General features: G+C 44.3%; 1 protein-coding gene across 3 annotated transcripts in view; it reads right to left on the bottom strand.

The window, feature by feature from the left end:
- The window catches only part of SPATA1 (spermatogenesis associated 1), a 39,541-nt gene that overhangs the window by 11,690 nt on the left and 12,400 nt on the right, over positions 1-15,451 (bottom strand). For all 3 annotated transcript variants that reach the window (XM_089780486.1, XM_075936356.2, XM_089780485.1), the window contains 3 exons: positions 13,532-13,585; positions 13,102-13,438; positions 6,234-6,482 (listed from right to left, as the gene is read on the bottom strand). In XM_089780486.1, coding sequence (XP_089636612.1) covers positions 6,234-6,482; positions 13,102-13,438; positions 13,532-13,585 — 640 coding nt within the window. The remainder of the gene's footprint in view (positions 1-6,233; positions 6,483-13,101; positions 13,439-13,531; positions 13,586-15,451) is intronic.

Genomic DNA, 15,451 nt, shown 5'->3' with positions numbered 1-15,451 from the left:
TCTCTTTCAAAAACATTTTGAATTCTGTCAGGGTATGTCTATACTACAGCACTAATTCGAACTAACTTAATTCAAATTAGTTAATTTGAACTAAGCTAATTCAAATTAGTGCATCTAAACCTAAAAACTACTTCGAATTAGCGTTTGCTAATTTGAAATAGCATGTCCACATCGAGTGGAGCTGAACCGAAGTTAAGGCTGGCCGGAACCAGTGCCGGCAGGGCATCAGGTTAGGACTTAGAGTATGGAGCTGCTGCCTCAGGCTAACCGAGGGCTGTGCTTAAAGGGACCCGACCCCCACCCCAGACAGACAGTTCTCAGGGTTCCCCGCTTGCTTGTTTACCTCGATGAGGGACAGCAAAGCAGTCCTGACTTGGAGTGCCCTGAGTGCACTCACTCGGCACATCATAGCACTTGGCCATCAGCCCGGCTGCACTTGCCGCAGGCTGCCATCCGGAGGGAGGGGTCAGTCGGGAGGCTGTCAGGACCCAGGGGGCCCTGCAGGAGAGCTTCCACCCCGAGGAGTCTGCAGCTCATGCCCCATTCCTCCCTCACCTCCTTTCACTTACCCTTCCCTAGCCCCCCTTCCTGATGTAAAAAATAAAGGACACGTGTTCAAAAATAGAAACTCTCTTTATTTAACAAAACTGGGAGGGGGGGCGATTAACCTCTGGGGAGGCTGGGAAAAGGAGGTGGGAGAGGGGAAGAGAGAGGGTGGAAGAGGGGAGGGGGAAACCTGGGAGGAGGGAGCTGGAAGGGGGAATCCAGGGGAAGAAGGAGGAGGGGAAATATAAAACTATGGTACGTCATATCTTCAGTACTGTGTACAGATGTGGTCTTACCTCAAAAAAGATATTCTGGCCTTGGAAAATGTTCAGAAAAGGGCAACTAAAATGATTAGGGGTTTGGAACAGGTCCCATATGAAGAGAGGCTAAAGAGACTGGAACTTTTCAGCTTAGAAAAGAGGAGACTGAGGGGGGATATGATAGCGGTCTATAAAAGCATGAGTCGTGTGGAGAGGATGAATAAAGAAAAGTTCTTTATTAGCTCCCATAACATGAGGACTAGAGGACACCAAATGAAATGAATGGGTAGCAGGTTTAAAACTAATAAGCGAAAGTTCTTCTTCACACAGCACATAGTCAACCTGTGGAACTCCTTGCCACAGGAGGTTGTAAAGGCTAGAACTATAATAGAGTTTAAAGAGAAGTTAGATAAATTCATGAAGGTTGGGTCCATAGAGTGCTATTAGCTAGGGGGTAGGAACGGTGTCCCTGGCCTCTGTTTGTGGAAGGCTGGAGATGGATGGCACGAGACAAATCGCTTGGTCATTATCTTCAGACCATCCCCTCCGGGGTACCTGGTGTTGGCTGCTGTCAGCAGACAGGCTACTGGGCTAGATGGACCTTTGGTCTGACCCAGTACGGCCATTCTTATGTTCTAAGCTCAGGGCTCAGGGTCGGGGGTCTCACTGGATCAACTTGATTTTCATGCAAACCTGCTCCTGGGTTCGCATGTGACCTTTGGTGGCCAGGCTGGCAGCTATCCTGCCCTAGACGGCCGCATTCCTGTGCCTAGTGCAGAGGTCATGGACGTTGGAGGCCTCCCCCCAAACCTCAATGAGGTCCACGATCTCCGCACTAGACCAGGTGGGCGCCTGCCTCTTGCGGCCCCGGGCAGGCTCTTGGGAGCCACCAGCCTGGTCCTGGGAAAAGGCGGAGGGCTGGGTGGCAGTGGGTGGCTGGCTCATCTTGTGCCAGGTGCAGGGTTTACTGGCTGGGTGCTGGCAGGCTTGCAACTGGCACAAGCACAGTAGCCAGACTGTGGCCCTATAAGGGCTCCTGGGCCGGGAAGGGGTAGAAGAGTTTCACTGGTTTGGCCCAGAATGGCCACCAGGGCAAGCTGGGAAGGGCTAGCCTCCAACTAGTTTGAATTAAGTGGCTACACAGCCCTTAATTCGAACTACTTAATTCGAACTAGGCGTTAGTCCTTGTAGAATGAGGTTTACCTAGTTCGAATTAAGTGCTCCACTAGTTCGAATTAAAACTAGCGGTTTGTATGTATAGACGCTATTAATGTTCATTCGAACTAACAGCTGTTAGTTCGAATTAACTTAGAAGTGTAGGCATACCTCAGATAACTGTTAGTTTTATTTTTGCTTTAATCCCACCCACACATCTTTATACTATTTCCAGTGCGGAATTATCCAGGGAAAATGTTCAATTCTCAGTTTTAGGAATCAAACACTTCAATATTATAAAAGAAAATTAAAATTCTACTTTGTGGGAGGACAGTAGAAATATTTCCCTTTTCAGAGTGCTATAAGAATAGATAAATGTAAATTGTAGATGCATTTAACAGAGAAAATTGAAGTCAATGAAATTACTTTCCCTGTTTATTGAATTCTAATTCAGATTCTTAATAAAGGATTTTAATTATTAATTGCTCCTAACTGTCATATGGAAATAGTCTTTGTATGCAAAAATCCACTAAGCATGGTTAGTATTTCCCTATAGCAGTAGGCACAGATGAAGGAGGACTCAGGCAAGATAAATGACAGATAGACATAGATCACAACTGAATTGTTCAATTACTTCATTTATTTATTATAATGAACTGTGATATCATAGGTTAAAAATGTTGGGTCCAGTCTACCAGTTCTTAGATAAAACTTTCATTGAGGTCAACAGCAGTTTTACTTGTGTAATTAGGGCCTGGTCCAGATTCCATGAATGCCCATTGCCTTTAGATCAGATTTAAAAGAAAGATTAGACCTTTTCTATAAATGACATTCACAGAAAATAAATAAAATCTCACTATGTATTTGACAAGATACATGAAAAAACATTTATGCACTGTGGAAATTAAGATATTAGTTTACCTACAAAACTATATTTACCAAAAAAGAAAAAGAAAGGAGTCCTGTGGCACCTTAAGGTACATTTAGACTTCACTCTTAAAATCGAAATAAGATATGCAATTTGCACTGCGCAAATTTACAGGGAAGTTTACAGGGATGCCGAAATAGCGTGTCCATTATTTCGAAAATTATTTCAAAATAGTGGATGCGTTCCTTGGACCTGGGGTAGTTATTTCGGGATGCCTTTGGTATCCCGAAATAGCCTTGCACTCTAGGGCTACGTCTACACTGGCCCCTTTTCCGGAAGGGGCATGTAAATTTCATGAGTCGTCGTAGGGAAATCCGTGGGGGATTTAAATATCCCCCGCGGCATTTAAATAAAAATGTCCGCCGCTTTTTTCCGGCTTTTAAAAAAGCCGGAAAAGAGCGTCTAGACTGGCCCCGATCCTCCGGAAAAAGCGCCCTTTTCCGGAGGCTCTTATTCCTACTTCAAAGGGCGCTTTTTCCGGAGGATCGGGGCCAGTCTAGACGCTCTTTTCCGGCTTTTTTAAAAGCCGGAAAAAAGCGGCGGACATTTTTATTTAAATGCCGCGGGGGATATTTAAATCCCCCGCGGATTTCCCTACGACGACTCATGAAATTTACATGCCCCTTCCGGAAAAGGGGCCAGTGTAGACGTAGCCTAGACGTATCCACACGCTGTGTCTACATTGGCACCCCTTTCCGGAAAAGGGATGCTAATGAGACCAATCGGAATTGCAAATGCCGCGGGGGATTTAAATATCCCCTGCGTCATTTGCATGAACACGGCTGCCGCTTTTTTCCGGCTCTGGGTTTTGCCGGAGAAAAGCGCCAGTCTAGACGGGATCTTGCGGAAAATAAGCCCTTTTCCGCAAGATCCCTTATTCCTACTTGAAAGTAGGAATCCTTGAAAGTAGGAATAAGGGATCTTGTGGAAAAGGGCTTATTTTCCGCAAGATCCCGTCTAGACTGGCGCTTTTCTCCGGCAAAACCCTGAGCCGGAAAAAAGCGGCAGCCATGTTCATGCAAATGCCGCAGGGGATATTTAAATCCCCTGTGGCATTTGCAATTCCGACTGGTCTCATTAGCATCCCTTTTCCGGAAAGGGGTGCCAATGTAGACACAGCCTTAGAGACTAACGGATTTATTAGGGCATAAACTTTTGTGGGTCAAACCCACTTCATCAGATGAACTGAAGTGGAAGTTACAGAAGCAGAGATATATACTCCTGCCTCTGTAATTTCCACTCGAAAGGAAATATGAAACAACTGGACCTTGCGTATTGATACAAACCCACATTTCATGTGACAGAATAATAAGGATAGATGAATACAGCAGGAGGCATATGGTGTAAATGTGGATGAAATCCTGGCCTCACTTAAGACAATAGGAGATTTGCCATTGACTTCAGTGGAAACATGATTTTAGTTATGGATGATAATAAATGTTTACATTTACCATCTGCAAGTTCCAGTTTATCTGGATAAATGATAAATTCCAGATAGGAAAGAAAACTTTCTTAAATTAAAATTGCAAGAAAGCTGTTAGTTATTTAAGGAAACACTTTGGTTCAGTCAAAAAACTCTAGTCTTAAATTATGCTAGACATTCTGGGTACGTCTAGACTACATGCCTCTGTCGACAGAGGCATGTAGATTAGGCTACCAGGCATAGGAAAATGAAGCGGCAATTTAAATAATCGCCACTTCATTTAAATTTACATGGCTGCCGCGCTGAGCTGACAAACAGCTGATCAGCTGTTTGTCGGCTCAGCGCGGTAGTCTGGACGCGCGGGTGTCGACATCAAAGGCATTTGTCGACCACCCAGGTATATCTCCTGGGATGAGAGTTATTTGGAGTTTCTAAACCAAACCATTTTGGAATTATGATCAATGCAAATAAGCTGATCAGCTGTTTATCGGCTCAGCGCGGCAGCCATGTAAATTTAAATGAAGCGGCGATTATTTAAATCGCCGCTTCATTTTCCTATGCCTGGTAGTCTAATCTACATGCCTCTGGCGACAGAGGCATGTAGTCTAGACGTACCCTCTGAAAACACAAAAACTTGCCTCCCAATCTCTCCATTTCAAACACTAAGGCTGTGTCTAGACTGGCCAGTTTTTCCGGAAAATCAGCCGCTTTTCCGGAAAAACTTGCCAGCTGTCTACACTGTCCGCTTTAATTTCCACAAAAGCATTGACTTCCTACTGTAAGAAATCAGTGCTTCTTGCGGAAATACTATTCTGTTCCCGTTCAGGCAAAAGTCTCTTTTGCGCAAAGCTTTTGTGCAAAAGGGCAAGTGTGGACAGCTCAGATTTGTTTTCCGCAAAAAAGCCCCGATTGCGAAAATGGCGATCTGGACTATTTTGCGGAAAAGCGCGTCTAGATTGGCACGGATGCTTTTCCACAAAAAGTGCTTTTGCGGAAAAGCGTCCGTGCCAATCTAGACGCTCTGTTCCGAAAATGCTTTTAACGGAAAACTTTTCCGTTAAAAGCATTTCCTGAAAATCAAGCCAATCTAGACGCAGCCTAAGAGTATGGTTAATCAGTTGTGTGTAACTTGAAATAAGCAATTTGCGTAGCTTATTTCAAAATAGAGCACTATTCCAGTGGCTTCCTTATTCCTTGGGCAACGAGGTTTACAGAAAACAGGAATAAGATGCCCATTATTTTGAAATTAATTCAAAATAACGGGAGTCCTGCTAAGACACACACAATGCTATTTTTGGATATTGAATGTTATCCCCAAATAGTGCTGCTGTGTAGACATACCCCAGTGGATTACAGCTTATTTGGAGTTTCTAAACCAAACCATTTTGGAATTATGATCAACTAAATTTACAAATTCAAAAAAATACTCAGGAAGCAATCTCACCTCATTTTAAAAAAACTTAATTTCCAAAGGCCTTTTCCCTTTTGCTTTATACTGTCCCAAAAAACTCAGTCCCAGCACAAAACAATGGCTGTGAAATTTCTGGTAGGTTTTGATTACATTAGGAAAGCAGAAGTCAAAGTGTTTTTTATAACTGAACACTGGCTTCACACTTTTTAGCTATTTCTCCACAATAAATTTTAAAGTTTATGCTGAAATTCCATTAAGTTATATAATAGTACCTATACATTGCAAGGATCTCAAAATAGTGTATGCAATTAAAGAACTTTGGCAGAATAGGTTAAGGTAAAGGAAAGAACTGGGAATCCTTTGCTTTTGTGATGTGATTTCAAATAATTATTATAATATTGTTTAAACAGTTTTCATAGTGAAAATGGAGATTTTTTTATTCTTGTTTAGCTTTATAGGCCCTCTTTCTAAAAAGCACCCTTAAAGAGAAGATGACTGAATTAATTATACCTTTTCTTCCAGGGGGAATACGATTTTCTTGAGTCTCGTTCTCAGCTTGTTCAACGATCTCTTTTTCATGATTTCTTGAAACAGTCCCTTTGTCTTTCTGACTCCATCTAAGTGTATTGGATTCTTCCTGATCCTGGCTGAGATGATATTTCTGAGAACTTTCCAAAGATGTAGGATTTTTTCCAGACTCCCACTTTTCAGAATGTAAACTACTTGGTATGTGGAGAGATCCATTAGATTCAATTTGGTCTGCATTACAATAGACCAGTATTACATGGGAAAAGAAATACACAATTTTAAATGGGCCCTTTAAAATGTTTTCTTCAGAGTCCAATAGCTGAAGACCTTTGAAAGCCTTATTAAATGAAAACAAACTAAAAGTGATATTCACAAAAGAGCAACACATCCCAAATATGTCTCAGAGCATAGTAGTAAGGAATAGATATAACCAGACCACATACACAAAATTAAAATAAAATAAACAGATTTTGAGCTTTCCCCTAGACCAGTGTTTCCAAATTGGTGCTCCACAGAATGTAAAGGTTCTACGAGAACTTGGCACTCCCCTGTTCCCTCTTAAAGAGACAGAGCCTTTTTGCAGCGGGACTCGGCGGGTCTTTTTTTTTTTTTTTGCGTGACAAATGTTACCCTGACAATCCTAGGGGTTCCTTGAAATTTTTTCAAGCTGAAAAGAGTTCTATGGCCAAATAAAATTGGGAAACACTGCCCATGACCAATGTTTCTCAACCTATTTTTTTTATAAAGTACCCCTTTAAAAAGAATGTATCCCCAGTACCTACAGTTTTCAGACATACAAATTTTTTTTCTACCATTGCAACACATTTGTTTAAACAATTTAATCATAGCTGGGTGGGTGATGACATTTTTGGGTGTAAAAAGTACAAAAATAAGAAAGTGCTGTAAAACAAAACAAAAATTCAGTTTTCTCCAAATTTCAGTTGTGTTGTCGTACCCCTCTCCCCTGACTTCTTTTGAGTACCCCTATGGGTACTCGTACCACTGGTTGAGAAACACTGCCCTAGACAACAGCAATGATAGAAAGAGAATTTCAGGGTTAGACAGGCCCCTCAAAAGAAATGTCCCTGCTTTCCAAGCACCCTAATTCAGCACTATAAGTGAAGTTAATGGTCACAGAACAGACTCCCAGAGCAAATAAGTCTTGGTAACATACAGAAGGTCAGGAACCGAGGCTATAAAATATCATGGGACTTATTGGTTGTACAGTACACTTTGGCATGTTTGCATATTACATCAGTTTCAGATATTGTGCCATCTGTCTTACCAACTATGCTGCCTATGCAAGAGATGCTGTCAATAGAATGAATTCAGGAATAGGTGGCACAAAGCACACACCTGTTGCATTTCTTAGACTACCAATTTAACCCCTCTGCATCCACTATATGATTCTCAGTGAAAATATTCCTCTCCTGCTTCCAACCAGTTGTCAATTGTCTAATTTGAAGGGAAGAAAATGGGATTGTGCTTATGATGCTGAGACACCTGCTCAGAATGATGCTGACAGACCAGCTCAAATCAAAGCCAAAGGCCAATTCTCTTCTGTGTGACTATCTAAGAAATATAAAGTGAGCTAGGAGGAATAGGATAGTTAACTTGCATGTGCATATAAAAAATGTTAACGTTATTGTTTCCACATATGTGTGACCTGTTGAATGCTGTTGTATTACATTATGTATTCTATATACTTACATTACCCTAGAATACTAAGTGTATTAGTATTAAGGTGGGAATTTATCTGATGAAAATGAATGAAGGATTGTGTCTGGCTGTACCAATGCATTTACATTGCATTTATTCATCACATGAGAGTGTAGCATTGGAAATGTAAAAGATTGCTAACTTCAAAGCATGGGCCATTGTCATAGAATCATGGGAGATTAGGATTGCCCAAAGCAAGACCAACCCCAACTAAATTATTCCAGTGAGGGCTTTGTCAAGCCTAGCCTTAAAAAACCTCTAAGGATGGAGATTCCACCACATATCTAGGTAACCCATTCCAGTGCTTTTTACCACCGTCCTAGTGAAATAGTTTTAGTGAAATAGTTTTTCCTAAAATCCAATCTAGACCTCTCCCACTACGACTTGAGACCATTGCTCCTTATCCTGTCACCTGTTATCATGGAGATTAGCCAACTTCCATCCTCTTCAGAATCCTCCTTTCGGTATTTTAAGGCTGCTACCAAACCCCCTCTCACTTTTTTCTTCTGCAGACTAAATAATCCTTCTTCCCTCAGCCTCTCCTCATAAGTCATGTGCTCTAGTCCCCTAATTATTTTTGTTGTCCTCGTCTGAATGCTCTCCAAATTGTCCACATGGTCTCTGTAGAAGGGGCCCCAAAACTGGACATAATACTTCAGACATGGCCTCACGAATGCCACATAGAGGGGAATAATCACTTCCCTTGATCTGCTGTCATTAGCAATGTTCCTATCAACGCAGCTCAATATTCCATTAGCCTTCATGGCTAAAAGGGCACACCGTTGACTTATATCCAGCTTCTTATCCACTGTAATTCCCAGATCCTTTTCTGCCAAATTGCTGCTTAGCTAGTCGGGCCCCAGCCTGTAGCAATGTATGGGATTCTTCTGCCCAAGTGCAGGACTCTGCTCTTGTCCTTGTTGAACCTCATCAGATTTCTTTTGGCCCAATCCTCCAATTTGTCTAGGTAACTCTGGACCCTATCCCTACCGTCCAGCATATCTATCTCTCCTCTTATCTTAGTGTCAACCACAAACTTGTTAAGGGTACAATCCATCCCATAATTCAGATGATTAATGAAGATATTGAACAAAATCAGCCTCCCAGGACCAGCCCCAGGGGCATTGCACTTGACACCAGCTACCAAGTAGACACTGAGCCATTGATCCCTACCCACTGAACCCAACGTTCTAACCAACTTTCTGTCCTCATTATAGTCCATTCATCCGTGTCATCCTTCTTTAACTTGCTGGCAGGAATACTGTGGGAGACTGTATCCAAAGCTTTGCTAAAGTCAAGGTATATCACATCCACTGCTTTCTCCTATATACACAGAGCCAGTTACCTCATTATAGAAGAGAATCAGGTTGGTCAGGCATGATTTGCTACTGAATTTATGCTGCCTATTCCTGATCATCTTCCTTTCCTCCAAGAGTTTTAAAATGGATTCCTTGAAGTCCTGCTCCATGATTTTTCCAGGGACTGAGATGAGGCTAACTGATCTGTAGTTCCACAGATTCCCTTTCTTTTCTTTTGTAAAGATAGGCACATTTGCCTTTTTCCAGTCGTCCAGGACATCTCTTGGGTGTCATGAGCTTTTGAAGATAATGGCCAATGGCTCTGCAATCACATCAGCTAACTCTCTTAGCAGCCTCAGATACATTAGATCCAGCTCCATGGAAATGTGCATGTCTAGCTTTTCTAAATAGTCCTTAATCTCTTTTTTCATGACCGAGGGCTGCTGTTCCCCACTCTGTGCTGCCTAGCGCAACAGTCTGGGAACTGACCTCCTCTGTGAAGACCAAAACAAACAAACAAACAAACAAAAAAGCCTTTTCCACATCATCTGTCACTAGGTTGCTTTTCTCATTCAATAGGGGGGTCTCACTTTCCCTGACCTTCTTCTTATTGTTAGCATACTGATAGACACCCCTCTTGCTAGCCTTCACATCCCTTGCTTGCTACAACTCTAATTGCACTTTTCCCTTTCTCATTACACTCCTGCATTCTTCTTGTTCTTCTTAAACCTTTGTCAAAGTTTCCACTTCCTGTTAGACAATGGAAATTCACAGACTCTGTTAGCATTTAATCAACAAAGGAAGAGCTCATGCTGTGACTGAAAATGACTGCTAGATTGCCTTTCCTGGAAAGACACTATAAGAATGGACCCAGGGATCAATCATGCACTTATGAACTGTTTTGGTTACTAACAGGGTAGAATATTGAACAAGTGGACTGAGATTGCCAAAATTACTGTGGATAACCCTAAGAGACTTATGGAAGATTTGCAGATTACTATATCTCTGCTATCACTTGGGACTTACAAACGTGGACTCCTCTATTAATGTATTCTACCAGCTTTAACCCTCTATAACTCTCATTTATATTCACTGGATAATAAACCTGTAGGTCATGTCTGCATTAGTTCTTACTTTGGGAAAACTTTTGTTGCTCAGAATGGGAACCTCCCTTTATGGATGCCATAAGTTTTTTCTGGCATAAGTGCTTGTGTGTACAGCACTATTTTGGTGGGAGAAGTTCACCTGTCAACATAACAACTACCACTCATTGTGTTGGTTTTATTAAGTCAATGGGAGAGTTCTCTCTCATCAGCAAAACATGGCTACACAAGAGATCTCACAGCAGCACAGATGTATTGGTATATCTGTGATGCTGTGAACTTGTAAGTGTAGATATGGCCTTAGTTAGTTTACTAGAGAAACTGACTTCAGCCTTGTCTTTGGTGAGAACCAGAGTACCAACCTGACCTGGGGTAGGTGACTGGTGCTTTGGGAGTAAACCCTAATGGGATGTGATATATGGTATAGTGACCAATATCATAAAGTCCGATTTGTCTGGGTGGCAAAATAGGGTGGAGAGCCTAAGGAACTATTTGACCCCAGGGTAAAACTAACATAGTGACCCAGGGGTGCACATATATTACTTGCATGGTGAAATCTAATTATAGAATATACCACCACTTTGGGGTGTCTGCCCTGTTTTCTGACAATCTGATCTGAAATTGGGACGGACAGTTGTGAGCCACTTCAGATAGCATGACGGTTCTTTTTTTAAAGTTTCCTTATCAAATATAAAGGCCCAAAACAGCAAAAGAAATATCAAGTCTGAGCTTCCCTAGATTTTATGGAGAACACATTGGAGATCTCTTATGTATATTGTGAGATTAATCAGCTTTTAACTCAAAGGGCAGTGTATTAAATATTTGAAAGAAATCTTTTCTTCCCTCCTTTTGTAGAGTATTTTGGTTTAAGTGTGTGTTATCATAAAAAACAATGTTTTAAATCTCAATTAATCAAGTTTTAATGGCATGACCTCCCTGATGTCATAACCATACCAGTTCTCCAGACATCTACAGTCTCTCTGGCTATGTCTACATTGCACATTTATTCCAAAATAAGCCATTTCAAAATTTATATTTCAAAATAGCTTATTTTGAATAGTGCATCTACACAGCAAATGCCCATTGAAATAGCACTTATTTTGAAATAGAGCGCTCACACTTATTGGATGCTGAATCGCATTTAAGGCCACCTGGAAGCACTTTGAGCAGGGCATCAGGATGGCACTCACTTCCCATAGCTGCTTCCCGAGGCTATCTGAGGGTCGTGCTTAAAGGGATCCCCTTGTACAGTCACGTTTCAGGCTCTTCTCCTTTGCCTACCTCCTTGAGGGACAGCAAAGCCTTTTCTTTATGTGCTCTGGTTGCCCTTGCGGACATAACAGCACTCCTGCCATGGAGCTGGACCTGACTCCAAGCCGTTGACAGCTCTTATGTCTCATGCACTGGCACAGTTTCTGCAGGCTGCCCTTGTGGCTCTGCAGGAACAGGACCCCCAGCTCATTGCGAGGCACCACCACACAAGAAGTGCTGCTCATGCAACTCAACCGTACCCCCTGTGCACTGTCGCGTCTGGTGATGGGACACCAGCTCCAACTGGTGGGACTAGATCATCATGGAGCAGTGGGATACCCAGCAGTGGCTCCAGAATTTCAGCATGGGGAAGGAAACCTTCTTGGAGCTGTATGAGTGGCTCACTCCTGCCATCAGGGTCGGGGACATGGACATGCTGACAGGACACTCACAGAGACCCATTAGCCCCCTCCAGAAGCGGGTAGCCATTGCCATCTGGAAGCTCGCCAAACCAGAAAGCTACTGATCTGTTGAGAACCAGTTTGATGTGGGGAGATTGACTGCCCAGGTCGTGGTCATGCAGGTATGGCGCTCTTAAGCTATTGTCCCAGGAGGGTGGTGAACTGCTGCAATGGGGTTCCCTAATGAAGGAAGGGGCAGTGGAAGCTCCCTCCCTGGAAGGTTTTTCAGTCCTACTCTCACAAAACCCTGCCAGGAATGGAGCAAGTTGAGGTTGCTCCTGGCGTGTGTTTGTGGGGCAGAGGTGCTTGGGGAACACCTGAGGGCCTTGGCAATCCTGTGAGTCTCTGTGTGGATCCTTCCACAAATAGTGTAGGCCATCAACACGATCCTGCTGCGCAGGGTCATCATCCTGGGTGACATGGATCCCATTGTCACCAGCTTTGCCGCGGTAGGCTTCCCCAACGGGGGGGAGAGGGAGGGAGGAAAGGGCACTAATGGCACCCACATCCAGGAGCATCCATAGATGAGCTGCCGGCAACTGGCGCCCCAGGCGAAACGCGCGATCAGCACCCCCGCCTCCAAAACCCTCAACGCCTTTTAACTTTGGCACCCGAGGCGACCACCTAGTTCGCCTCTATGGACGGGCCGCCACTGCCCACATCCCCATCCGGGCCCCTGACCACTGGGCATCTGAATACATGAACCAGAAGGGGTACTTTTCTGTGGTGCTTTAGGCCCTTGTAGACCACCAAGGCTGCTTCACTGATATCTATATCAGGTAGTTGGGGAAGATGCATGATGAAACTCCAGCCTCTTCCAGAAGCTGCCTTCCCTCATTTTTTTCCTCAACCGCACCATCAGGGGGACATGGACATGCTGACATGGATTGTAGGGGATGTAGCCCACTTCTGCTTCCCTGGCTTTTCATAGTGTAATCATCCATTTTCTTTTTCCGTTCCTGTTTAGGTTGATACCAAAGCATCTCATTTTCCATCCCCCATACTAGTTAAATCTTACCTTTCCTTCTATGAGGAATCTGTTTTTCTTGAATCCTGTTGTTCAGGCTTTGGTCACGTTTTATGTGCAAAACTGGAATCGTTTCTTTTTCTATCTCATGCCATCCTAAAGGATTATAATCTTCCTGATTCTGCCTCAGAGTATTTTTAAGTGGACTTCCTAAAAATGTTGGACTTTTTTCAGGCTCTTTCTTTGGAAGATTTAAAGACTGAAAGATTGGTCCATGGGGAGAACTACAGGATTCTGCATTAAAGTGCTGTGTATCTGGAGTTGATGATGAATAAACAATTTCTAAGTAGTCCACTCCTGGGAGCAAATATAATTCAGGATGAAGTGCCTAAAATATACAATATGTTAATTGAACAAGGAAGATATAAGCAATTTGAAGTGCACACTTGAAATGACAACTTGAAAATTATATGATACATACATGTGGGGGAGCAAATAACTTGACTTTCAGTTCTGTTTCTTGCTTTGCCTTTACCTTGGAACATAAAAAAGCAAGTAAAATCAACAAAACACTTACGTAAAAGGAATGCAACATTCCATTCCATTTGTATATGTTTTTACTATCAGATGTATTGCTCGGGTCTTTAACTTAAGTAATATTTTTAAATAAATGAAAATTGTACATGCTTTCTTTAAATTATTGTATTTTATGAAAATGAAAGTTAGATTGAGGGTAGGGGTGTTAGACTAGTCGACTTTCTGATAAGCAAATGCTAGTCCAGGGGTGGCCAACCCACCCAAAGAAAGCCGAAACAGCGGTGGAACAAAAATGCAAAGAGCCGCACCAGAATTGTCAGAGGAGGGGGAAAGGAAAGCCTCCCAGAATTGTCAAGCAAAAAAAAAGTTACCCCTTTAAGAAACAAGCTTAGGCTTTTTGGCCATATCAGGCTCCCGTCGACAGCCGCCATCTGGGACACCATTTTGAATCACCGCCCCGGTGAGCACAGGAAAGCCGGGGGCCATTTGGGGGGGGGGAGGGGCGAAGGAGCGGCCACCCCTGTGCTAGTCGATTCCCTCCTTCTAACATACAGAGGCAGCAAAGGAGGGGGAAGAAGGGGTACCTCAAAGTGGCAGCACTGCACAGCTGTGTGGCACTGCAGCTTTGAATCCCCAAGGCTTTGAAACCAGATCAGCTGTGCCGGGGCTTCCCCTTTAAAATGCTGCCTCTGGCGTTTCAAAGGGGCAGCTGCTAAGGAGTCCTGAGTCAGCTGGGGACTCCCTAGCTGATCCTGGGTTCCCAGAGGCATTTCACCAGAACCCAAGGTCTCTCCCCAGCTGACCCCAGGTTCTGTGGAAATGCCACGTAGAACCCGGGGTTAGCTTGGGGAGTCCCCAGCTGACCCTGGGTTCCGCTATTACGCGGAGTCCAGGATCAGCTAGGGACTGCCCAGCTGATCCTGGGCTCCCCACGGCATTTCAACAGAACCCAGGACCAGCTGGGGGGGTTCCCCCGCTAACCCCAGGCTCCATGGCTTTAAAATGCACAAAAGCCCCTGCTAGGGACTCATACATTTCAAAGCAGGCAAACTACGTGTAGCCCAGAGTCAGTGGGACTTCCCACTGGCCAGGGGCTGCAGGAGGCGTTCCGCATTCCTCCTTTGAAATGTACAAGACCCCCAGCAGGGACTCTTGTGCATTTCAAAGGAGGAATGTGGAAGTGCCTATCGACTAGTCAAGTAGTTGATGGAAATTCCATCGACTACTCTCGACTAGTCAATTAACCACAATTTAACATCCCTAATTGAGGGTTTGGGGGTAAGAAGAGGCAAGGGGTGGGTGGCTTAGGGTAGAGGGTTAGGAGGAGTGTGGGGGCTCAAGGCAGGGGGTGGAGGCCTCAGGGCAGGAGGAAGGAAGTGGGGGACTCAGGGAGAAGAAGGTGGGGGTGAAAGATTCAGGGCAGGGGGCTCAGGACAGGGGGATGGGAGGTATGTGTGTGTGAGAGGCTTACCAGGGCCACCTGTGGCACTGAGGGCAGTGCTGCTCCTGCGGAGGATCCCAGAGGGCTGTGGCAGTTCTTCCCAGCCAGTGGCTCCTACTGAGGGGCTGGGACTGTGCTCCCGAGATGGAAGCTCCTTCCGGGAGGGAGGAATCTGGGTCTGCGCGCTTCTTAATTGGGGTTGGGGCTCTGCAGGCTGACCCCAGGTTGCAGCTGCGCCCCACCCTGGCCTGCAGCCTATTGGGAGGGAGGGCAGGGAGCAGGCCCCGGCCTGCTGCTGTCTCCCTGGTCTGCAGCTGCTCCAAGGGAGCCTTGCTTGGAGCAGTGGCCTCCCATCCTGCAGCCTGTTGCAGGGGGCAGCACTTTGTGGGCTGGCCCCATCCTCCAGCTGCTCACCACCCTGCA

Source organism: Pelodiscus sinensis, chromosome 9 (assembly GCF_052426305.1).
Source record: "Pelodiscus sinensis isolate ZL-2025 chromosome 9, ASM5242630v1, whole genome shotgun sequence".
In the NCBI taxonomy this organism is placed as follows: Eukaryota; Metazoa; Chordata; order Testudines; family Trionychidae; genus Pelodiscus; species Pelodiscus sinensis.
The sequence above is the reverse complement of the archived record's forward strand: the minus strand, read 5'-3'. Positions and strand labels throughout refer to the sequence as shown.